This window comes from Rhinopithecus bieti, unplaced genomic scaffold, assembly GCF_001698545.2.
Source record: "Rhinopithecus bieti isolate Rb0 unplaced genomic scaffold, ASM169854v2 scaffold_35950, whole genome shotgun sequence".
Lineage (NCBI taxonomy): Eukaryota > Metazoa > Chordata > Mammalia > Primates > Cercopithecidae > Rhinopithecus > Rhinopithecus bieti.
In genome coordinates this window covers 701846-727807 of record NW_016815506.1, presented here as the reverse complement: position 1 = coordinate 727807, position 25962 = coordinate 701846, and the positions used below count along the sequence as shown (strand labels likewise).

General features: G+C 46.8%; 1 protein-coding gene across 1 annotated transcript in view; it reads left to right on the top strand.

Annotated features, from left to right (window-relative positions):
- Nucleotides 1-1986: 1986 nt before the first annotated feature.
- The window catches only part of CS (citrate synthase), a 31602-nt gene continuing 7626 nt past the window's right edge, over nucleotides 1987-25962 (top strand). Inside the window, exons 1-6 of the mRNA XM_017853275.1 lie at nucleotides 1987-2241; nucleotides 17308-17358; nucleotides 17926-18033; nucleotides 20791-20856; nucleotides 21621-21752; nucleotides 22001-22189. Coding sequence (XP_017708764.1) covers nucleotides 2200-2241; nucleotides 17308-17358; nucleotides 17926-18033; nucleotides 20791-20856; nucleotides 21621-21752; nucleotides 22001-22189 — 588 coding nt within the window. The 5' untranslated portion in view covers nucleotides 1987-2199. The remainder of the gene's footprint in view (nucleotides 2242-17307; nucleotides 17359-17925; nucleotides 18034-20790; nucleotides 20857-21620; nucleotides 21753-22000; nucleotides 22190-25962) is intronic.

Here is a 25962-nt window from a genome sequence, read left to right as displayed (position 1 = left end):
CAGACTATTGTAGAGTTATGTGGAAATCCTTTATGAGATGCTAAATTGGGAGCAAATATTGATCAGTGAAGCTTTGAAGTCACCAGGGAGGTAGCTGAGGTCAGTGCTGCTCTGGGGCATTGCCTAAAGTTTTTTCCTGAGACCTAACTATCTGATCCCCAGGCCAGAAAAGCATTGGTTGTTAGGTGTGAAGTTGGGTATAAAGAAAATTAAGAAGAGAAAATAGCGGTTTTCTTTCTCTTTTTCAAGTCCAAGCTAGAAACTCAGTTCTTTGTAAAGGAGATCTATCTAAACCTGGCTTAGATGGATACTGAGACCTCTGATCCTTGTTACTGCTATGTGGTGAGACAAAAGGGCTATTCACAGCTGGGCGCAGTGGCTCATGCCTGTAATCCCAGTACTTTGGGAGCCCGAGGTGGGTGGATCACCTGAGGTCAGGATTTCGAGACCAGCCTGACCAACATGGCAAAACCCTGTCTCTACTAAGAATACAAAAATTAGCTGGGCATGGTGGCGGGTGCCTATAATCCCAGCTACTCGGGAGGCTGAGGTAGAAAAATCACTTGAACCCACGAGGCAGAGGTTGCAGTGAGCTGAGATAGTACCACTGCATTCCAGCCTGGGCTACAGAGCGAGACTCTGTCTGAAAAAAAAAAAAAAAAAAAAAAAAAGGTTGTTCACTTGGGGCTGGAGGTTTGTGGATAAGATGTACTGGTCCTTGGGTCAGTTCCCCTCTACCCTTGGGTCAATGACTACGACAGGCTTGCGGAGGCACAAAGGTCCTGAAGCCTTGTCTACCCAGAGGAGTTAGAAAGTGGTGCGGAATATCACTTCAGGGTCGTGTTACGGTCTCTGGGGAGCACAGGATGAGAGAGCATAGAAGATTGCCAAGTGGCTGGGTGCGGTGGCTCACGCCTGTAATTCCAGCACTTTGGGAGGCTGAGGCGGGTGGATCACGAGGTCAGGAAATCGAGATCATCCTGGCTAACACGGTGAAACCCCATCTCTACTAAAAATACAAAATATTAGCTGGGCGAGGTGGCGGGCGCCTGTAGTCCCAGCTACCGGGGAGGCTGAGGCAGGAGAATGGCGTGAACCCCGGAGGCGGAGCTTGCAGTGAGCCGAGATCGCGCCACTGCACTCCAGCCTGGGCGACAGAGCAAGACTCAAAAAAAAAAAAAAGGTTGCCAAGTAGGAGAGGTGGCCCAGAGGCCCTAGAGAATGATGTGACGAAAGGGGATCTTCGATGAGGGGTTAGTCTGCGGCTCCTAATCTATGTCTAAAGTGGGGTGGGCTGCTGTGTGGGGTTACGTGACCAGAGTGGCAGTGAGACTAATGCCCATGACCCAGAGACTGTGGCTGGCTTTGTAAGCCTTCATAGTAAGGGGGCAGTTGTTAAGACTTGGATTTCCTGCCATTATACATAGAACTGACAGCTCACAAAGCACTGGATATTCAGGCTCCTGCTTTTGCTTTTCTCCCCATATCGGGGTCTGTTAGTATCTATAATGTCGTGGCCTCTGCTGACCTCAAATGATCTCCACCAAGCAGCTAACTCTGGCATCAGAGCCTGTTGTCCACATGATGTCGCCTCCATGGCCATGAAGCCATTAACCAAAGACATTCCTCAAGAAAGCGTGCCAAGGTGGTATAGGAGGAGCAGGCAATGATCAGTTTCCATGATAGCTTATTAAGGAATTGGCTCCAAGGACCTTCAAAGATCAAGCCCTGGAGCGTCTCCTTTAGTATTCGCCTCAGAGATAACCCCAAACGTGTTAAGGTCAAAGGGAAAAGCCAAGAGGGAAGTTAACTGAGTTCTCAGGCACGTACTTGGCCACCCGCACTCCCCCGCCCGCCACCCATACACCCTTAATTAGCCCTAATCCGGGCGGTCCAATCCTCCCCGTCACAACTGCTGTCAAGGGCTCAGGTCCCGCCCCACTTCCATGCCGGACCAATGGCCGGGCCCAGGGAGAGTCCCCTGAGAGGGGCGGGCTCGGGTTCCGGCCAGTGGGCGGGGCCTCGCTGAGGACCCCGGGCAGGGCGCCGCCGCCGGTTCGTCTACCCTTTCCCTCAGCCGCCTCCTTTCAACCTTGTCCACCCGTCGGCGCGGCCTCTGGTGCAGCGGCGGCTGCTCCTGTTCCTGCCGCAGCTCTCTCCCCTTCTTACCTCCCCACCAGATCCCGGAGATCGCCCGCCATGGCTTTACTCACTGCGGCCGCCCGGCTCTTGGGAACCAAGGTGAGCAGCGAGGGGAGGGAGCACGCCGTCCCAGGGTGGGGCTGAGGCGACCGCAGGCCCTCCGGCGCCGGGGTCTCCCTCCCACACCCGTGCGCACCCTGCGCGCCTTAAAGGGCCCTGCGCTTGGCTGGCCGCCAGCCCTGCGTGAAGCTCCCGGGACCATGTGCCGCGCTTCCCTTATGTCCCCTGGGGGTGAAATGCACGCCGCCCGCCCTCGGCCGGCAGTCTAGAGCGCGTGAGGAGGCCGACCCTGCTGTCACCCCGCATATCTGAAATGAAAGGGAAGGGGATGCGTGGCCCTGAAATAGGAAGGAGCTGAGACAGGAACCTCTGGTAGAGAAGAGATGTGGTGTTCCACTGGAGTTACATTCAGTTTGGTGGGGGGAGCGGGAGTGAAGAGATGTGCTCACTCTGGAGCAGTGGCTAATTTCGTCCTCTGCTTTATAGGAAGGGCATTGTCAGTTCCCGAACTGCCTGTTTCCATTTCTCCAAGTCTATTATTTAAACCTTCGGTGACCACGCCGAGCACAAGAATGGGTCCTTCAGGCCCTCCTCTTTGTCCTTGGGACTCTTGCACTTTTTATATAGGAGGAGCTTGGGTGAGGTGGAGCATTTCTGTACAGCGTCCTGCATGACTATCATATATGATTGGAGAAAGAACCAGAAAGGTGGTTCCACCAAACTGCAGGCCAATAAATGAAGATCCTCGGCAAGAGATAGTAATGCCAAGGTCACATGACCGTCATACTACTTGCTTACCCAGGTTATGCCGTTGATCTTAAGTCTACTTTATCCAGGAACTTTCTCTCCTTCTTTGGGGTCCTTTACTTGGTATTGGGCATGGAAATACTGTTGCAGGTAATGATGCCTTCAATTTCAAATTGCCAGTACTTTTAGTTCTGGGTAACTTGGCCCTTTTAGACAGAAACTGCTGTGCTGAGGGAGTCCCAGCCCTCTAATCCAAGCAGGGGACAGTCCCACAAGTGACCTTGACTTCTGCAAAGAACTCAGTTTTTCCTGCGGATAATTTAAAGCTGACAGCACCTAAAGGAAAGGAAAGCCTTAGGATGGTTTTGGCTTGCTGTATGTAATTTTTTTTTTTTTTTTTTTTGAGACAGGATATTGCTCTGTCACTCAAGCTGGAGTCTTCTGGTGTGACCAAGGCTCCCTGCAGCTTGAGCCCCTCTTGGGCTCAAGCAATCCTCCCACTTCAGCCTCCCAAGTAGCTGGGACCACAGGTGTGCACCGCCACACCCGGCTAATCTTTTTTTATTTTTAGTGGAGGCGGCGTCTCCTTATGTTGCCCAGGCTGGTCTTGAACTCCTGAGCTCAAGTGATCTTCCTGCCTCAGCTTCCCAAAGTGCTGGGATTACAGGTGTGAACCACTGCACCTGGCCTGCTGTGCATTATTTTTCATGGTTGGCGCAAACTGAAACTTGTGAGATTTACCTTGGTTCTTCCACCCAGTGGAAAGTACTAGCTGAGCATTTGGGAGATGCTTGTCTTACTTGGCTGTTGCTTCTCCTGCTGCTGGGGAAAGGGTAAGGAAGCCTCTTGGGAAATGAAGCAAGTTCTAGATAGCGTTTTGGCAGAATAGGGGACACTATAATTAACTAATTTCGGAGCTGCTAACCCAGACCAGAGAGTCTAACCCTACAGTGAATGTGAAAAAGTCTTAGGATTTACCTATTGAATTTATTTTGCTCCTTAAGCCCATATGGAAGCTCAGAACACTTTTGGGGTGAGAGAGCTACGTAATTATGGTACCATTATTTTCCTATTAGAGATGGCCTGACGATCCTAGTAACCTGTCAGTTGAAAGCTATTAGAAGGCTTTTGACCCTTAAAAGTAGGACAGGCACGGTGACTCACACCTGTAATCTCAGCACTTTGGGAGGCGGAGGTGGATGGATCACCTGAGGTTGGGAATTCCAGACCAGCCTGACCAACATGGAGAAACCCCATCTCTACGAAAAAAGCAAAATTAGCCAGGCATGGTGGTGGATGCCTGTAATCCCAGCTACTTGGGAGGCTGAGGCAGGAGGATCACTCAAACCCGGGAGGCGGATGTTGTGGTGAGCCGAGATCACGCCATTGCCCTCCAGCCTGGGCAACAAGAGCGAAACTCCGTCTCAAGGGGAAAAAAAAAAGGGTAGCAAAGCCCAATACACTCAGGACTGGAAATCCCCTGAGAAATAAGCAATATGACCAGGATACCAAGAAGCTTGTTGGCTTGTCAGCATTGCTGGCACCTGCCTGCGCTTTCTAGCTTGGCCTGTGGATAATTGTAGTCATAATTGGTAATTTTACTTTTGCTAATAAAGTAGACTTTGGGAGGCAGTAATTTCTCACCAGTGAGAACTGACTCTTACCACTTTGAGTCTCAGCGTCAGGTGTAGTTTTACTTTTCTGAGAAGAAAATTTTTTTTTTTTTTTGAGACAGAGTCTCACTGTCATTCAGGCTGGAGTGCAGTGAAGTAATCTCCTGTCGTGTAACCTCTGCCTCCCAGGCTTAAGCAATTCTCGTGACTCAGCCTCCTGAGTAGCTGGGGTTAGCAGGTGTGCACCACCACGCCCAGCTAATTTTTTGTATATTTGGTAGAGATGGGAATTCACCATATTGGCCAGACTGGAGAATTTTTTTAATCTTACTAGGAGACAAAATGTGAATTAGTCATTGTTCTATTGTTCTACTCTCACTGTCACATAATTTAAAACACCTGAGTTAGAGAAGCTAACTCAGCTTTGAGATTATTTGACTTGTTTATCCAAATGAATTAATGCTAAGCAATAGCCTTAGTATTATCTGTGGGTGACTTAGTTTTGTGACATCAAAATTTCTTTTCACAGATGATCTGGGTTTGGATTTGGGCTAGGAATTGAAGTTGGGCTACAGTTCACTTCTGGACTTTTGAAGTCAACATGCTTAACCAACCCTAGCTAAAGGGAACTGTCTCTTGAGCCACTGAAAATTACTTCTTCAAGCTAGTATGTTTGAAACTGAATAAATCAATTCAAAGATGTTTCTAGGTTACTTCTAGACTTTTTCAAGACACTTAAATGCAAAGGAACCAATGGTTTCTTTACATTGGACTTACACCACTGTATAGCATCACATGTATAAGTCCTACTCAGAAATTGGGTTCAACAAAACCGAGTTGGTTTTGTCCTGCAAAATATTTAGTTAGGTTTTAAAACGCAATTTTTTTTTTTTTTTTTTTTTTTTGAGACGGAGTCTCACTCTGTCGCCCAGGCTGGAGTGCAGTGGCCGGATCTCAGCTCACTGCAAGCTCTGCCTCCCGGGTTTATGCCATTCTCCTGCCTCAGCCTCCCAAGTAGCTGGGACTACAGGCGCCCGCCACCTCGCCCGGCTAGTTTTTTGTATTTTTTAGTACAGACAGGGTTTCACCGTGTTAGCCAGGATGGTCTCGATCTCCTGACCTCGTGATCCGCCCGTCTCGGCCTCCCAAAGTGCTGGGATTACAGGCTTGAGCCACTGCGCCCGGCCACTTAAAACCCAAATTTTTTAAAGGCAAGGGCTCGTATCTCTGTGCCTTCACTTTGACTATCAGCCTACCCAAAGTAACGGTGATTCCTTGATACTAGAATGGCAGGGGAAGCCTATGGGGTGTTAGTGGTGAGATGATCGCATTTGATCTTCCTAGTGGCCTTTAGGTTGGTAGCAGGTGAATGAATGCATGGAGAGGCAGCAAGAACAGTATGGTAGTTGGCAGTGATAAAGTTGGCATTCCTGACTTAAAATCCAAGGGACAGCAGAAGGGAAACCAGACTTGGTGGATTTCAATAAAGCCACACAATGATTCCTTCTGCTCTGTGTCAATGCTTTATGCAATGGAGTTGAGTAGGATGTGAAATTTAAAACCGTAATGAGGCAACTTTAGCAATAAATCTTTCTTAGCATCTGATTATCTTTCAGTTCTTGCTTCAACTTTGCTTCAGCTGCCCAAATTCCCTAGTTCTTTGTTTTGGGGGTTTTTGAGACAGTGTCTCTCACTCTGTCACCTGGGCTGGAGTACAGTAGTGTGAACATGGCTTGCTATTACTACAGCCTCAACCGCATGGGCTCAAGCAATCCTCCCGAGTACCTGGGACCACAGCCACGCCTGGCTAATTTTTTTGTAGTTTTTTTAGAGACAGGGTTTTGCCATGTCCAGACTGGTTTCGAACTCCTGGGCTCAAGCAGTCCGCCAGTCTCAGCTTCTCAAAGTGCTGGGATTACACGCATGAGCCACTGCACCCAGCCCTCTGTATTTATTTTAACATGATGCTACTTTAAAAGGTCTGTAAACTCACAGTGGGCATTGTTACCTATAATACTTGCTTATGTTGCAGATTCCTGGATCCTACCTTCAGATAATGATTCTGCAGAGTAGGATGGGATCTGGAAAAGTTTCTTGTAAATCCCTAAAGTGTCAGGGAGGTAAAACTTGTAAGAATTCCTAGCAGAGTTGTAAGAACTCCTCGCAGAAGTAAGGGAATAGTTTCTAATTCCTGAGAAAGTATTATGGTGGCAGATCCTATATTCTTTATTCACTAGTATATACTTAGTGTACACATAATAAGTAGGTGTTCAAGAATTTTTTTTTTTCTTGAGATGGAGTCTTGCTGTGTCACTCAGGCTAGAGTGCAGTGGTGTGATCTCGGCTCACTGCAACCTCTGCCTCCCGGGTTCAAGTGGTTCTCCTGCCTCAGCCTCCTGAGTAGCTGGGACTATAGGCGCGCACCGCCACGCCGAGCTAATTTTTGTGTTTTTAGTAGAGATGGAGTTTCAGCATGTTGGCCAGGATGGTCTCATTCTCCTGACCTCGTGATCCACCCACCTCAGCCTCCCAAAGTGCTGGGAATACAGGCATGAGCCACCATGCCCGGCCAAGAAATATTAGCTAGGCATGGTGGCTCATGTCTGTAATTCCAGCACTTTGGGAGGCTGAGGTAGGAGGATCACTCGAGGCCAGTAGTTTGAGATCAGCCTGGCAACATAGCAAGACCTTGTCTCTTAAAAAAAAAAAAGTTTGGGCCAGGCGCGGTGGCTCAAGCCTGTAATCCCAGCGCTTTGGGAGGTCGAGACGGGCGGATCATGAGGTCAGGAGATCAAGACCATCCTGGCTAACACGGTGAAACCCCGTCTCTACTAAAAAAAATACAAAAAACTAGCCGGACGAGGTGGCGGGCCCCTGTAGTCCCAGCTACTTGGGAGGCTGAGGCAGGAGAATGGCGTAAACCCGGGAGGCGGAGCTTGCAGTGAGCCGATATTGCACCAGTGCACTCCAGCCTGGGCGACAAAGGGAGACTCATCTCAGAAAAAAAAAAAAAAAGTTTATTAAAGTACAGTAAGGGTTGGCCGGGAACAGTGGCTCACGCCTATAATCCCAGCACTTTGGGAGACTGAGGCGGGCAGATCACTTGAGGTCAGGAGTTCAAGACCAGGCTGGCTAACATGGTGAAACCCCTTCTCCATTAAAAATATACAAATTAGCCAGTCGTGGTGGCAGGTGCTTGTAATCCCAGCTACTAGGGAGGCTGAGGCATGAAAATCACTTTGAATCGGGGTGGCGGAGGTTGCAGAGAGCTGAGATCATGCCACTGCACTCCAGCCTGGGCAATAGAGTGAGACTCGTCTCAAAAAAAAAAGAAACGAATAGTAAGTGTTTCTACTGAAAGGAAAGTTTAAGACTTGTGATTCCTGGCTGGGTACGGTGGCAGGTGCCTATAATCCCAGCTACTCGGGAGGCTGAGGCAGGAGAATCGTTTGAAGCCAGGGGGCAGAAGTTTCAGTGAACCGATATCGCAGCACTGCACTCTAGCTAGCCTGGGTGACAGAGACTCGGTCTCAAAAAACGAAAATAGACTTGTGATTCCTTTCTGAAGATGGATGCTGGAGGAGTGTCTTTTGCAGTCCTCCTTACTCAGTGATCAGTGCATCTTTTTTTTTTTTTTGAGATGGAGTCTTGCTCTGTCACCCAGGCAGGAGTACAGTGGCATGATCTCAGCTCACTGCAACCTCTGCCTCCTGGGTTCAAGCAATTGTCCTTTCTCAGCCTCCGATTAGCTGAGATTACAGGCGTGCACCACCACACCTGGCTAATTTTTATATTTTTAGTAGAGACAGGGTTTCACCATGTTGGCCAGACTGGTCTTGAACCTCTGACCTCAGGTGATCGGCCTACCTTGGCCTCCCAAAAGTGCTGGGATTACAGGCATGAGCCACTGCACCCGGCCGTGATCAGCGACTGTTCACGTGAAGAGACTGTTGGAAAATGGCAGGTAGAATTATTATTATTATTTTCTTTTTTGAGACGGAGGCTCTCTCTGTCACCCAGGCTGGAGTGCAGTGGCCAGATCTCAGCTCACTGCAAGCTCCGCCTCCCAGGTTCACGCCATTCTCCTGCCTCAGCCTCCCGAGTAGCTGGGACTACAGGCGCCGCCACCTCGCCCGGCTAGTTTTTTGTATTTTAGTAGAGACGGGGTTTCACCGTGTTAGCCAGGATGGTCTCGATCTCCTGACCTCGTGATCCGCCTGTCTCGGCCTCCCAAAGTGCTGGGATTACAGGCTTGAGCCACCGCGCCCGGCCGGCAGGTAGAATTATTAAGGAAATGTCTGTGAGTATGAAGGAGGTCAAAGTATGAAATCTGTAGATTACTCTGCTCAGGCTTTTAAGTGGCCTGACCATGTAGTGCCAAACCGACTTCCAGTATCACCATTGTGAAACACACACATTAAATGCCTTTAGTTGGCCGGGTGCGGTGGCTCAACCCTGTAATCCCAGCACTTTGGGAGGCCGAGACGGGCGGATCACGAGGTCAGGAGATCGAGACCATCCTGGCTAACACGGTGAAACCCCGTCTCTACTAAAATACAAAAAACTAGCCGGGCAAGGTGGCAGACGCCTGTAGTCCCAGCTACTCCGGAGGCTGAGGCAGGAGAATGGTGTAAACCCGGGAGGCGGAGCTTGCAGTGAGTTGAGATCCGGCCACTGCACTCCAGCCTGGGAGACAGAGCCAGACTCCGTCTCAAAAAAAAAAAAAAAAAAAAAAATGCCTTTAGTTCTCTGACCTGGTTCTAGGGAGAGAGGAGCCTTTGTCCTATTTGTGTTCGTTTTCTCTGAATGCAAGTTGTTCCTTCTGCATTGGAAGTGTCTGTAGCACAGGATTTTTTCCTACTGGTTATTAGTGTATTGTGTTTGCTCCATCAGCTAAGCCAGTCCTGATCTTTTGTTGATGAAGGATGAAGTCCCTGTTAAAATCAGGAGCTTCTTCCCCAAGGTTTTTTGGTTTTGTTTTCTAAATTTTTTTTAGTATTATTATTTTGAGACGGAGTCTTGCTCTGTCACCCAAGCTGGAGTGCAGTGGCGCGATCTCAGCTCATTGCAACCTCTGCCTCTCGGGTCCAAGCGATTCTCCTGCCTCAGTCTCCCGAGTAGCTGGGACTACAGGCGTGTGCCACCACGCCTGGCTAATTTTTATATTTTCAGTAGAGACGGGATTTCGCCATGTTGGCCAAGCTGGTCTTGAACTCCTGACATCAGTTGATCCACCCGCTTTGGCCTCCCAAAGTGCTGGGATTACAGGCGAGAGCTGCGTCCAGCCTGTTTTCTAATTTTTAAAATTATATTTCTAGAGATGGAGTCTTGCTTTTTAATTCAGAAATGCTGGGATTGTAGGCATGAGCCACTGTACCCAGCCTCCCCCAAGGTTTTAACGTTGGTTATGTGGATATGTGGTAGGACATATCCTGGCTATGCAGCAGGACAGACAGACTCTGGATGTGCCTAGGATGGAAAATCAAAGAAAATTTGGCTGCTTGACTGTAGGTTGAGGGTGCTAGATATGGGACTGTGATGATAATAGGCTAAGGAGTAAGAGGAAAATAACCTATATTAAGTGGGATTGTTTTGATTTTTGAAACAGAGTCTCCTCTGTTGCCCAGGCTGGAGCTGTAGCACAATCTCAGCTCACTGCAGCTTCAGCCTTCTGGGTTCAAGCGATTCTTTTGCCTCAGCCTCCTGTTTGAAATGCTTGTTCCCTGGTGCTGTAAAGAAACAACACTTGAACATAAATTTACTCAGCAAGGCCTTTTTTCTTTTGAGATGGAGTCTTGCTCTGTCACCCAGGCTGGAGTGCAGTGGCGCCAACTTGGCTCACTGCAAGCTCCGTCTCCCGGGTTCACGCCATTCTCCTGCCTCAGCCTCCCGAGTAGCTGGGACTACAGGCGCCCACCATGACACCCGGCTTTTTTTTGTTGTTTGTTTGTTTGTTTGTTTGTTTGTTTAGTAGAGACGGGGTTTCACCGTGTTAGCCAGGATGGTATCGATCTCCTGACCTCATGATTCGCCCGCCTCGGCCTCCCAAAGTGCTGGGATTACAGGCGTGAGCCACTGCGCCTGGCCATCAAGGCCATTTTTATACTTTCTGCAGAAAGGGTACACGCCAGCAGTTTTGCCACGAGACTACACCGAACAAAGGAGACAGGGTCATTTATAACCTGGCGGCACATCCACCCTATTGCTGTGTCCAGTTTCCATTGGCTGGAATGGGACCTCGCATTCTGTATTTGTCCCGATTGGCTAGCAACTTAGAACTTTTTTTTTTTTTTTTTTTTTTTTTTTTTTTTTTTGAGACGGAGTGTCGCTCTGCGCCAGCTGGAGTGGCAGTGGCGCGATTCTCCGCCTCACTGCAAGGTCCGCCGCCTCCGGGTTCACGCCATTCTCCTGCTCAGCCTCCCGAGGAACTGGGACTACAGGCCCCACCACTACGCCGGCTTTAAAAAATTTTTTTTTTTTTTTTTTTTTTTTTTTTTTTGTATTTTTAGTAGAGCGGGTTTCACTGTGTTGCCGGGGCTTGTCTCATCTCCTGACTCGTGACCCGCCCGCCTCGGCCTCCCAAAGTGTGTGGGATTATCAGGCGTGAGCCCATCGCCGGCCGGCCCTTTTTTTTTTTTTGAGATGTAGTCTCCCTCTGTCAGCCAGGCTGGAGTGCAGTGGCTGAATCTCAGCTCACTGCAAGCTCCGCCTCCCGAGTTTACGCCATTCTCCTGCCTCAGCTTCCCGAGTAACTGTGACTGCAGGCGCCTGCCACCACACCTGGCTAATTTTTTGTATTTTTTTTTAATAGAGACGGGGTTTCACCGTGTTAGCCAGGATGGTCTTGATCTCCTGACCTCGTGATCTGCCCGCCTCGGCCTCCCAAAGTACTGGGATTACAGGCATGAGCCACCGCACCCGGCTGCAACAGAACTTTTGAAAGGAGGCAAAGGCAGAGGAGAACAAAGGAAGGTGTGAGTCACCACACCTGGCCTCTTTTAATTTTATGGTTTTCATCTTACCACATTTGGGGGCTACAGCCCACCTCTATCAATAATAGCAGACTCACTAGAGGAGTTCTTGTAAGGGTTGGCAACAAATGAGCTCTTAGTGATTGCGGGGGAAAAACCTCTTTGTGATAACGCCACCTCCACACTATAGAGAATACTGGCTGTCAGACATTGTGAGCCAGGCCCTTGTCTTTGGAAGTAACCCTCTCCAACTCTCCCCATGAATGAGTTGACCTATTGAGTGAGATGACTGCCTGATTCACCTGAGAGCTGCTGTTCCAGTAAGGTGACTCTACAGGTGGCGTGCATCCAGAAACCAAAAGCCCAACTGTCACACCTCCAGGGTTAGGGGAGAAGCTGGGAGGTAGATGTTTAGGGATGATTCAGAGGTTTGTAATCTACCTGTCTCATCAGTGAATATAACCTGAATGTACTGTTCAGAGCCATTCAGCAGCTTTCTTTGGCAGCCACGGGGTAGAGGAAATGATACGTAGCCTTTGGTGTGACAGTCCTCAAATACCTCCTGTCTAGAGTCATTTGCTCTGCTGGTGGGTTAGTTAAATTTATTTCCTCTCCCTGAGACTCCTCCCTTCTTGGTCAAAAAGCCCTTAAAAAGAAAACTGGTATCTTTTCCTTGATGGCTGTTTAAAAAAAAAGAAAAGAAAAGAAAGAAAGAAAATTGGGACTTTAGTTTGTATTTCACAGCTGGAAGGAATTATCCATTCACCTCTGCCTCAGGCTTGACTGCCTCTTTCCTGGGATCCCACTCCCAGGAAGTTCTGACACTTGATGGTAGGTAATAGGCCAACGCATTTCTAAGAAACAAATATTTACTGAATTCAGCTATGCACAAGGCACTGTTCTAGATGCTTTTATGAATATTATTTTATTTAGTTAACTACTCTGAAATTGGCTTTTATTGTTACCATTTTAGAAATGTAACAACTGAGACTTAAAAATTAGGTTACATAGCCAAGATAACACAGTGGGAAAGTGGCAGAAAGTTAATTTAGGACTTGGTCCTTGGTAACTCCATATCTAAACTGTTTGGATTCAGTAGGTCTGAGGCCCAAGAAATGTTAATACTTCTGGCGAGGAGGTCACATTTTAAGTAACAAGACTTGACTACTTTTGCATATATGTCCTTATTGGAGCCTGAGAATCAGACTCTAAGTAGTTTAAGTGTTATCTTAATTATGGAAATGGGAAGATAAATAGTAGTTAATTGTTTTGCTTTGGTTGTCTTAGTTAATTAGTAATGGAGCTAGAACTTAGAACTCAGATTTCCTTTCCTAACTCCGAATCAAGTGCTCTGTACTCCACAGCATTAGATAAAGCTGTCCTAAGTTGAATTTTTTCTACTCTAGAGCCCTTTTACCAATGAATTGCTGCCTTTAAAATTCCTCTGATATCTTTGTTTTTTTTAAGCTTCAGGTTTAGCAAAAAACATGACTGAACCTGACACTGAAGGGTGCTAGAAAGTGGCTATCATAGGCCGGGTGCGGTGACTCACATTTGTAATCCCAGCACCTTGGGAGGCCAAGGCGGGTGGATCACGAGGTCAGGAGATCGAGACCATCCTGGCTAACACAGTGAAACCCCGTCTCTACTAAAAATACAAAAAAAATTAGCTGGGCGTGGTGACAGGCACCTGTAGTCCCAGCTGCTTGGGAGGCTGAGGCAGGAGAACGGTGTGAACCTGGAAAGCCGAGCTTGCTGTAAGTGGAGATTGCGCTACTGCACTCCAGCCTGGGCGACAGAGCGAGATTCCGTCTCAAAAAAATTAAAAAAAGAAAGTAGCTATCATATTTATTATATAACAAACACATAGCACTTGGGCTGTGCCAGACACAGTTTTAAATGCTTTGTAAATATTGACACACTTAATCTTCATAACAATCCTTTGAAGCAGGCATTATTATTGTTTCCCCTTATACAGATGCGGAAACTGAGGCACAGAAAGGTTAAATGATTTGGCTAGAGTTAGCCAACAAGTCGTAGAGAAGTGTAGTAGAAATTATTTTTAGTAGATGTGGGGGTTTTACCATGTTGACCAGGCTGGTCTCAAACTGACCTCAAGTGATCCGCCCACCCTCCAATTACAACATAAACCACTGCGCCTGGCCAACCATTATAGAAACTTCAAGATGGTTTAGAAATGGAAAAATTATGGAGAGACTTCAACTTCTTTCATATGATGTTCCCTGTAGACTCTTCAAAAACAGAAAGTCTGAGCTGGGCGTGGTGGCTCACACCTGTAATCCCAGCACTTTGAGAGGCCGAGGTGGGTGGATCACGAGGTCAGAAGTTCAAGACCAGTCTGGCCAACATAGTGAAACTCCATCTCTACTAAAAATACAAAAAATTAGCCAGGTGTGTTGGTGTGCACCTGTAATCTTAGCTACTCGGGGGCTGAGGCAGGAGAATCGCATGAACCCAGGAGACGGAGGTTGCAGTGAGCCAAGATCGTGCCATTGCACTCCAGCCTGGGTTGCAGTGTGACACTCCTTCTCAAAAACAAACAAACAAAAAACAGAAAATCTGCCGGGTACTGTGGCTCATTCCTGTATTCCCAGCACTTTAGGAGGCTAAGGCAAGTAGATCATTTGAGGTCAGGAGTTTGAGACCAGCCTGGCCAACGTGGTGAAACCCTGTCTCTACTAAAAAACTACAAAAATTAGCTGGGCATGGTGGCGGGTGCCTGTAGTCCTGGCTATTCGAGAGGCTGAGGCAGGAGAATCGCTTGAACCTGGGAGGCAGAGGTTGCAGGGAGCCGAGATCAAGCCACTGCACTCAGCCTGGGCAACAGAGCAAGACGCTGTCTCAAAACAAAACAGAAAGTCAGCTGGTTGCAGTGGCTCATGCCTGTAATCTCAGCACTAAGGGAGACTGAGGTAGGAGGATCGCTTGAGCCCAGGAGTTTGAAACCAGCCGGGACAATATAGCAAGACCCCCGTCTCTATAAAAAAAGTTTAAAATATATAATTAAAAAAAAATCACCACAGCAAACAACCACCCACAATTAAAAGGTCTCCTGCTGGACTGATGTAGTCTCTGGGACAAGGGGCCTCTATAATAGAGAATCTGTGGGACTTTAAACCATGGAATAGCTTAAACAAGGTTAACTCTGTAGAACAATAGTTTGAAGTTATTAGCATGTTTTCTTTGCCCACTTTTTTTGGGAAAGAAAGAAAAAGAAAAAAAGAGAGAAAGAAACAGCGAGCAAAGTTAACATCTTCAGTGCTGGGTTCAGCTTCCTATTTGCCCATGTAGGGTGTAAGGGCTTTGAAGGGCTGTTTGTGCTGCCTATTTCTTGCTCAAATGATCCTCAATAAGAAAGAGGAGACTCTTCAGGACGTTAAGAAAAGGAGTTAAGGACAGCCCTGGTAACTAGTTGAGGTGTTCCTCCTTTGCTTTAGGAACATACTGGCTTGGTCTATGCTCTCTGAATTTACCTTTGGATTGATTCTTTTAAAAGTAATCTTTTCTGGTGGTGTGCGGTGTTGCATACCTGTAATCCCAGCATTTGGGAGGCTGAGAATGGAGGATCACTTGAGCCCAGGATCACTGGAGACCAGCCTGGGCAACATAGCAAGACCCCATTTCTACAAATTTTTTTTTTTTTTAATTAGCCGGGCTTGGTGATGTGCGCCTGTAGTCCCGGCTACTCAGGAGGCTGAGGTGGGAGTATCACTTGAGCCTAGGAATTCAAGGCTACAGTGAACTGTGAACATGCCACTATACTCCAGCCTGGGGGAAAGAGTGACCTTTCTGAAGGGCCTCTTTTCAATCCTCCTCTCCGCCCCAGCAGAAATAGGGGAACTAAATTTTAAAAATTCTAAAAATCTGGGAGGCCGAGGTAGGCATATCACCAGATGTCAGGAGTTTGAGACCAGCCTAGACAACATGATGAAACTCTGTCTCTACTAAAAATACAAAAATTAGCCAAGCATGGTGGCGTGTGCTTGTAATCCCAGCTACCCAGGAGGCTGAGGCACGAGAATCACTTGAACTCAGGAGCCAGAGTTTGCAGTGAGCCGAGATCATGCCACTGCACTCCAGTGTGGGTGACAGAGTGAGACTCCATCTCAAAAAAAAAAATTCTAAAAAGCCTTCAACCCTATAGAACTCTCACCCCAGGCATGTAGCAATTTTCTACACAGAGAGCAAGAAAAGGTGTCTCTGGCCTTTTGACAAAAGGAGGACAGGTGCAACCTTGCTCCAGGATTAGTTTATTTCTGTGTGTAATCTTCTAAGTTTGCAAAGCACTTTTATGTCCACTGTAATTTAATTATCATGGGACTATTCTGTAAGGTGCGTGGTGTTAGAACCATTTTATAGAGCAGAAAACTTAGGCTTGATTTGATTATCTCAATTTTTTTTCAAAATCTACTACAGAAAAATTAATTTCCTTGCCTCAGGCCGTATTCCTAGTTAGTAACCTAATTGGTCATCTTATTTCAAAGTTGGTGTATGGCCTAGTGCGGTGGCTTATGCCAGTAATCCCAGCACTTTGAGAGGCCGAGGCAGGCAGATCACCTGAGGCCAGGAGTTTGAGACCAGCCTGGCCAACATGGTGAAACCCCATTTCTTCTAAAAATACAAAAAAAAATTAGCCGGGCATGGTGGTGCATGCCTGTAATCCTAGCTACTAGGGAGGCTAAGGCAGGAGAATCGCTTGAACCCAGAAGGTGGAGGTTGCGGTGAGCTGAGATCATGCCATTGCATTCCAGTCTGGGCAACAAGAGTGAAACTCTGTTTCGAAAAAAAAGAAAACTCACAAAATTGGTGTTTGAACTTTATTGCAACTTGACAATCTTCTCATAGATGTAGTTTTCTTTGAGGAAAAGAAACTACCTGTCTAAACTAATTATTTTCTCTCTCTCTTTTTTTTTTTTTTTTTGACAGAGTCTTGCTCATTTGCCCAGGCTGGAGTGCAATGGCGCAATCTTGGCTCACTGCAACCTCTGCCTCCCAGGTTTAAGCCATTCTCCCACCTCAGCCTCCTGAGTAGCTGGGATTACAGGTGCCCGCCCATACCACAGCTGGCTAATTTTTGTGTTTTTAGTAGAGATACTTCACCATGTTGGCCAGGCTGGTCTTGAACTCCTGACCTCAGGTTATCCACCCACCTCAGCATCCCAAAGTCCTGGGATTACAGGCATGAGCCACCGCGCCCAGCCAAACTAATTATTTTATTTTGACACTCTTACAAACTTTGTAAGTTTCCATTTCTGCTAATGAGTAGTCTTCTGTCAGCTTCTTTGTAGATAATCTTTGTGCTTTTTCCAGGAGGGTCAGAAGTACCGTTGTGAAAGGCTGCCCTCTGCCTGTGGTCTTTCCCAGACTAGAGAGGTTGAAGTGCTGCCAAAAGACCAGGTGCACGAGAGATCTTAACAGCAGTGTTAAGTAATTGCTCAGTTTCTTCATTTGTTTTCCTTGGAGTCACTCAAAAATATTGACAACTGCTCTGCTCTGGAACCCAGATGATGGGAAAGAGACTGTGTTCAAGGAATGCTAGTGAAGGTATAAATGAAAAAAAGCAGAGTTAAACCTCCTGCTGTCTCCATAGTGGTAACTCCTTCCAAACTGTTCGGGGCCTTTTACAGCTTCTTGTGTCAAACTGCCCTAAGAGGCTAAGATGAAGAGAGAGGTTGAGTCACTGTAACTCCTTCTTGTTAATACAAAGGAAGGAGGGGTAACAGTTACATAAGGTTTTCTTTTTTGCTTTGCAGAATGCATCTTGTCTTGTTCTTGCAGCCCGGCATGCCAGTGCTTCCTCTACGGTAAGGTTTGGAAAAGAAGACTAAGAATAAGAATCACTGGGGCCAGCCTGACCTTAGGGCAGAGGATTTGGCAACCACGTGGCCTCTTATTATCCTGAGTATTTCCTGGGAGTGTTTATTATTATTGTTATTGTTATAGCTGCTATTATTATTATACTACTGTTTAACAAATAATTTACTGAATGGTATAGTGAGATGGGAATATCAATACATTTGCCTAATTCTTTTAAATGTTTTAATAGTGTAAAATATACATAACATAAAATTTACCATTTTAATCATTTTTAAGTATATGGTTCAGTGGCAGTAAATATGTTAACATTATTGTGCAACCATCCATCTCCAGAACTTTTATCTGCCCAAACTGAGAAGTTGTCCCATTAAACATTAACTCCTCATTCCTTCCTCCACCTGCCTACTATTTTACCCTAATTTATGCAGAGTAGTTGGCCAGACTTCCCTGGCAGATAAAGTCAGCTCTAAAAAGCAAATTCTTCACACACCTACTTTGTAGGAAATCTAATAAACTTTTAGACCATTGCTTAGCCCTTCTACTTTTCTTTTTAGAATTTGAAAGACATATTGGCTGACCTGATACCTAAGGAGCAGGCCAGAATTAAGACCTTCAGGCAGCAACATGGCAAGACGGTGGTGGGCCAAATTACTGTGGACATGGTAAGGGTTGTGTGACTTTGGCTAGGAAAAGTAGCTCTGTAATGTGCTTCAACAAAAGTACCATTCTCCCCACTGATTATTCAAAAGCATTCTGTCCCACAGGCCCTGTAGGACAGCTTTAGGATGACTTTTCCCTGTCTTTCAGATTCTGAGCAGCTCAGGTGATAGTTTCTCAACAGTTTTTAGCTTATTGGTCTCCATCCCCTTCTCCTAGAATAGAACTCATTCTGTTTGCTTTGATTGGTTGGAATTTGAGGGTAGGGTATGTTGGGGAGTGGTTGAGTGGGCAGGAGGAAAAAAGTGAAATACAATGAGAAAAGGAATCAAACAGAGACAGAAATATTAAAGATAGTGACTGGGCGCAATGGCTCATGCCTATTATCTCAGCATTTTGGGAGGCTACAGATGGAGAATCACTTGAGGCCGGGAGTTAACCAGCTCGATCAACAAAGGGAGATACCATCTTTATGAAAGAAAAATTTTTTAAATTAGCCAGAGATGGTGGGATGCCCCTGTAGTCCCAGCTACTGGGAAGGCAGAGGCAGGAGGATTGCTTGAGCCCAAGAGTTCAGGGCTGCAGTGAGCCATGATTATGCCACTGTACTATAGCCTGGGCAACAGAGGGAGACCCTATCTCCAAAACAAAAAAAAAAGAAAGATAGTGATTTCTCAACTTAAAAAATTTCATTTCCAGGCCTGGTGCAGTGGCTCTTGCCTGTAATCCCAGCACTTTAGGAGGCCGAGGCGGGCGGCTCACCTGAGGTCAGGAGTTCAAGAGCAGCCTGGCCAACATGGTGAAACTCTGTCTCTACTAAAAATATAAAAAATTTTTTTTTAGGCCGGGCGCGGTGGCTCAAGCCTGTAATCCTAGCACTTTGGGAGGCAGATGGCGGATTCACATGGTCAGGAGATTGAGACCAAACTGGCTAATACGGTGAAAACCCCGTTCTACTAAGAATACAAAAACTAGCCGGGCGACGAGGCGGGCGCCTGTAGTCCCAGCTACTTGGGAGGCGGAGGCAAGGAGAATGGCGGAACCTGGGAGGCCGGAGCTTGCATGTGAGCTGAGATCCAGGCCACCGCAACTCAGCCTGGCGACAGAGCCAGACTCCGTCATCAAAAAAAAAAAAAAATTAGCTGGGCGTAGTGGAAGGCAACTGTAATCCCAACTACTCAGGAGCCTGAGGCCAGGAAAATTGCTTAAACCCAAGGATGCAGAGGTTGTAGTGAGCAAGATTGCGGGACATTGCACTCCAGCTTGGGCAACAGAGTGAGACTCCATCGGGGGAAAAAAAAAAAAAGATCAGCTTGCAACATGGCTGGCAAAACCCCATTTTCTTTTTTGTTTTTATTTTTTTTTTTTATTTTTATTTTTTTGAGATGGAATTCCTGTGGTCACCAGGCTGGAGGTGCAGTTGGCATGATCTGGCTCCTATCAAACTCTGCCTTCCGGGTTCAAGCGATTCTCCTGCCTCAGCCTCCCGAGTAGTCTGGGATTACAGGCACACAACACAAACACCCAGCCTAGTTTTGTATCTTTAGAGAGATGGGGTTTCACCATGTTGGCAGGATGGTCTCGATATCCTGACCTCGTGATCTGCCCAGCCTCAGCCTCCCAAAGTGCCGGGATTACAGTGCGTGAGCCACTGTGCCCCGGCTAAACCTCCGTTCTTAAAAAAAATATACAAAAAATTAGGCCAGACGATGGTGGCATGTTCCTGTATCCCAGCTTACTCAGGGAGGCTGAAGTGGGTGGTGATTCACGCTGAGCCTGCAAGTAGGCTGCAATAGTACCGCGATGCGCCACTGCACTCAGCCTGAGTGACAGTGAGACTCTGTGAGAGGCTCTAGTGATCCTCCCTCCTCCTCAGCTCCCAAAGTGCTGGGATTACAAGCATGAGCCCTCACTGCACCTGGCCACAAAGTTTCTTTTTTTTTTTTCCTTTTTTTTTTTTGAGATAGAGGTTTTGCTCTTAGCCCAAGGCTGAAGTGCAATGGTGTGATCTTGCTCACTGCAACTTCTGCCTCCTGGGTTCAAGCGATTCTCTGCCTCAGCCTCCAAGTAGCTGGGATTACAGGCACATACCACCATGCCTACTAATTTTTTATTTTTAGTAGAGAATGTGTTTTCACCATGTTGGCCAGGCTGGTCTCAAATCTCCTGACCTCAGGTTGATCCACCTGCCCCTCAGCTTCCCTAAAGTGCCTGGATTACAGGTGTCAGGCCACTGGCCTGGCACAAAGTTAATTCTTTTTTTTTTTTTTTTTTTTTTTTTTTTTTTGAGACGGAGTTTGCTCTGCCACCCAGGGCTGGAGTGCAGTGGCGGATCTCAGCTCACTGCAAGCTCCGCCTCCCGGGGTTCACGCCATTTCCCTGTCTCAGCCTCCCGATGTAGCTGGGAACTACAGGCGCCCGCCTCCTCCGCCGGCCTAGTTTTTTGTATTTTTTTAGTAGAGACGGGGTTTCACCGTATTAGTCCCAGGAATGGTCTCGATCTCCTGACCTCATGATCCGCCCGTCTCGGCCTCCCAAAGTGCTGGGATTACAGGCTTGAGCCACCGCGCCCGGCCAAAGTTTAATTCTTTAGTAAGCTGACTCCTCAGACATTTCTCACCAAATGAAGTCTTACAAGTCAAAGAATAAATTTTCTCTCCCAGATCCCATGAAGCTCTAACAAGTTCTAGCCTGAATCATTCTGATTGCTAGCCACAGCCTCTTTTTTTCTTTTTTTTTTTCCTTTTTTCTTCATCCTCTAGATGTATGGTGGCATGAGAGGCATGAAGGGACTGGTCTATGAAACATCAGTTCTTGATCCTGATGAGGTAAGACATCTTCATATCAATTACTAATAATCATTGAGTTTGTGCAAATATGCAAACCATGGATTGGACCAATAAGGGTAAGCACAAAACAGAGCACCTAGCTTCATATATTGGATGGTAGAGAAGACATATGTATGGAATAATTGAAGAACAAGTTTACCTTTTAAATATATCAACTAATAAAAATAAAAGTACAAAACCAGAGGTAAGTTATGTGAAGATTTAAGCTTTAAAAGTTCTGTTCTGGGCCGGGTGCGGGGGCTCACGCCTGTAATCCCAGCACTTTGAGAGGCTGAGGTGGGCAGATCATGTGGTCAGGAGATCAAGACCGTCCTGGCTAACACGGTGAAACCCTGTCTCTACTAAAAATACAAAAAATTAGCTGAGCGTGGTGGCAGGCGCCTGTAGTCCCAGCTACTCAGGAGGCTGAGGCAGGAGAATGGCGTGAACCCAGGAGGTGGAGTTTGCAGTGAGCCAAGATCGCGCCACTGCACTCCAGCCTGGGTAACAGTGCAAGACTCCATCTCGGGGAAAAAAAAAAATTCTCGGCTAGGCATGGTGGCTTGCCTCTGTAATCCTAGCACTGTGGGAGGCCAAGGTGGAGAATTGCTTGAGGTCAGAAGATCGGGACCAGTCTGAACATAGCAAGACCCCATGTCTACAAAAAAGCTCTGTTCTAACTTGTTGTAAGGCCTAATAAGTAAGACCAGTCAGTTGTGTGACTTCCAGGCTATAAACTTGAGTTGTAATTCTCTTCTCTCAAGGGCATCCGTTTCCGAGGCTTTAGTATCCCTGAATGCCAGAAACTGCTACCCAAGGCTAAGGGTGGGGAAGAACCCCTGCCTGAAGGCTTATTTTGGCTGCTGGTAACTGGACAGATCCCAACAGAGGAACAGGTAAAGCAGAAGGTTATTAGCTCTTTTCATTCCCCTTCTTCATTGCCTTTCTCTAATCTCAGACACTTAATGCTGATGCAGCATTTATAGAGATGCGTAGTGAGGGGAAGAAATCAGAGCAGAGTTCTGCTATGTAAATGGATTGGATTCAACTCTCTTGGGTTTTTTTTACTCAGATGTTGCTGTCCTTTTTTATTTTTCTCCTTCCTTGTCCTTTCTGGTGTTCTGAGCACTCTCTTTTTCCACAGGTATCTTGGCTCTCAAAAGAGTGGGCAAAGAGGGCAGCTCTGCCTTCCCATGTGGTCACCATGCTGGACAACTTTCCCACCAATCTACACCCCATGTCTCAGCTCAGTGCAGCCGTTACAGCCCTCAACAGTGAAAGTAACTTTGCCCGAGCATATGCAGAGGGTATCAGCCGAACCAAGTACTGGGAGGTAGGAAGTTTGGGTGGGGTGATCCGTGTGTGATGGGGAGTCAAAGGACTTGAGTATGAAGGGAAGGAAAAAAAATATAGAATCTTTAGAAAAATTACCTCTGAGTTAATCAGAAACTAACTTAACGAATTTTCACTGGAGGCTTGTTTTTTGTCACTTGTTGGAATTACAAAGCTAAGTAGAATATGGTTTCTATCACCAAGACTGTTTGTTTGGTTAGTCTGACATATGTGTAAAAAAAGAAATTATTAAAATTCCATAGTCAGCCGGGCGCAGTGGCTCATGCCTATAATCCCATTTTGGGAGGCCAAGGCGGGCGGATCACGAGGTCAGGAGTTCAAGGCCAGTTTGGCCAATATGGTGAAACCCCATCTCTACTAAAAATACAAAAATTAGCTGGGCGTGATGGCGGGCGCCTGTAATCCCAGCTACTCAGGAGGCTGAGGCAGAAGAATCACTTGAACCCGGGAGGTAGAGGTTTCAGTGAGCCGAGATTGCACCACTGTACTTCAGCCTGGGTGACAGAGTGAGACTCCATCTAAAAAAAAATTCCATAGTCTTGTTGTAACAGAGGTATGTACACAGGGCCGTTGAAACAGAAAAGAGACCGAGGTAGGTGGCTCACACCTATAATCCCAGTGACTCATGAGGCTGAGGTGGGAGGATTGCTTAAGGCCAGGAGTTTGAGATCAGCCTGGGCAACATAGCGAGATCCCATCTGTACATAAAAAAGGAAAAAAACAAGAAAAGAAAAGGACATGAGTTAACTGCAGGGTCCCTGAGGAAGGTTTCACAGAGCAGTCTCAATACTAGCACCAGAGGGTCACTTTCCCTCCCCATCTTCTTCAAATACGGAAAACTTTGAGAAATCTTACAAGTTGGGAGAACAGCAATTACTTCCAACTCTGGAGTCTAGGAGGACTAATGCCAATCAGTCATGTTCTCGGCTAGCCAACCTAAGATATCCATCAGGGGTGGGAGAGTGGTTAGTATCCCTGGAATAGGCTCCAGATCCAGAAACAAATGAGCTTTATTCTCTGAAAATGAAGTGTCAATAGTTTAAAACTCTGGTTGGGGTGTGGAAAGATTGTTTCTTATCCCAATGCATAGTACATAATTCCTTCCATCCTCTTCTAGGAGCCCACAAACTCACAAACACTAGGTAAAAGTACAAATGATCTGGCTAGGTTTACAGGAGGATGTACCATTTTCTTTTGCTTCTCATTTGGAGATAGGTAGTATAGGAACAGAAAATTTTCTTTTTACAAAGCAGGTACATTAAATGCTTTTTGGCCAGGAGGTGCCAGCCACCAAGATGGCCCTAAAGAGTTCACTGTGGTGCAAGACACAGAAGAGCATGATCCACTACTCTGATGCAACCCCCTTGGGTCCTTGGCAAATCTAGAGTTCATTTGGTTGGTCAATATTAATTCGGCACCAACTGTGTATAGAGAATTGTATTTGCAGTTGAGGAAAACAGCATTTAAAATTGATATTAACTTGGTTGGCATTAGGGAGTTGGTATCAGAATGATGCAAAATATACATATTCACACCACCTAAAGCATTTATTTATAAAGGCTTATTTATAAATGCTTTAGATGGTATGAATGTGTATATTTGTACCTGCACACATTAGCAGGTACAAAAGGTCATATAATCTTAATATTTTGCTTTTCATTTTCTTTTTCTTTATATTTATTTATTTATTTATTTTATTTTTTTGAGATGGAGTCTTGCTCTGTCACCCAGGCTGGAGTGAAATGGCACATGAGCCACCGCGCCTGGCCGTTTTTTTTTTTTTTTGAGACGGAGTCTCACTCTGTTGCCCGGGCTGGAGTGCAGTGGCCGGATCTCAGCTCACTGCAAGCTCCGCCTCCCGGGTTCACGCCATCACGCCATTCTCCTGCCTCAGCCTCCCGAGTAGCTGGGACTACAGGCGCCCGCCACCTCGCCCGGCTAGTTTTTTGTATTTTTTAGTAGAGACGGGGTTTCACAGTGTTAGCCAGGATGGTCTCGATCTCCTGACCTCGTGATCCGCCCGTCTCAGCCTCCCAAAGTGCTGGGATTACAGGCTTGAGCCACCGCGCCCGGCCGCCTGGCCGTTTTTATTTTTATTTTTTTAGAAATAGGTCTCTCTCTAATCACCCAGGCCAGGATGCAGTGGCATGATCATAGCTCACTGTAACCTCGAACTCCTGGACTCAAGTGATCCTCCTGCCTCAGCCTCCCAAATAACAAGGACTTACAGGCACATGCCACCATGCCTGGCTGGCATTACAGGTGCACACCCCACTCCTGGCTAATTTTTGTGTTTTTAATAGAGACAGGGTTTCACCATGTTGGCTACGCTGGTCTAGAACTCCTGAACTCAGGTGATTCGCCCACCTTTTCCCAAAGTGCTGGGATGTGGGATTACAGGTGTGAGCCACCACGCCTGGCCCTTTTTTTTTTTTTTTTTTGAGATGGAATCTCACTCTGTTGCCCAGGCTGGAGTGCAATGGCGCAATCTCAGCTCACTACAACCTCTGCCTTCTGGGTTCAAGCAATTCTTCAGCCTCAGCCTCCCCAGGAGCTGGGACTACAGGCGTGCACCACCACGCCTGGCTAATTTTTATGTGTTTTTTTTTTTTTTTTCTGAGATGGAGTCTCGCTCTGTCACCCAGGCTGGAGTGCAGTGGCGCGATCTCTGCTCACTGCAAGCTCCGCCTCCCAGGTTCAAGTGATTCTTCTGCTCAGACTCTCGAGTAGCTGGGACTACAGGCGCCTGTCACCATGCCCGGCTAATTTTTTGTATTTTTAGAAGAGTCGGGGTTTCACTATGTTAGCCAAGATAGTCTTGAACTCCTGACTTTGTGATCCACCCACCTTGACCTCCTAAAGTGCTGGGATTACAGGCATGAGCCACCGCGCCCGGCCTAATTTTTGTAATTTTAGTAGAGACAGAGTTTCACTATGTTTCACTATGTTGGCCAGGCATGAGGCATATGGCCTCATCTATGTTGAGATACTCCTGACCTTGTGATCTGCCTGCCTCAGCCTCCCAAAGTGCTGGGATTATAGGAGTGAGCCATGGCGCCCAGCCTTCTTGAACTTTTAAGGAGTTTTTTTACATATACCTTAAGAGGATGATCTTCTGCACAGAACATTTCTTCTATAATAATTTCCATTAACTCTAGATGAACAGTGTAATCTCTTGAGTTGAAAAAGTTTAGCTTCTAGGCCTCTAATTGACTTAAGGTCACTCAGAACAAGGAGACTGATTGCTCTGATGCAACCAGCTGTTTAATTGTGAAGTAACCTTAAGCTGTTGAATTTAATCAAATTTTTGAAGTAGCTGACAGATCAACTTTTGCTAGTAGGCCAGGCGTGGGGACTCATGCTTGTAATTCCAGCACTTTGGGAGACCAAGGCAGGCAGATCACTTGAGGTCAGGAGTTCAAGACCAGTCTGTCCAACATGGCGAAATCCCATCTCTACAAAAAAATACAAAAATTAGCTGGGCGTGGTGGTGCACACCTGTAATCCCAACTACTCGGGAAGCTGAGGTGGGAGAATCACTTGAACCTGGGAGGCAGAGGTTGCAGTGAGCCAACATAGCACCACTGCACTCCATCCTGTGTGACAGAGCGAGACTCTGTCTCAAAAGACTTTGTCTCGGCCGGGCGCGGTGGCTCAACCCTGTAATCCCAGCACTTTGGGAGGCCGAGACGGGCAGATCACGAGGTCAGGAGATCGAGACCATCCTGGCTAACATGGTGAAACCCCGTCTCT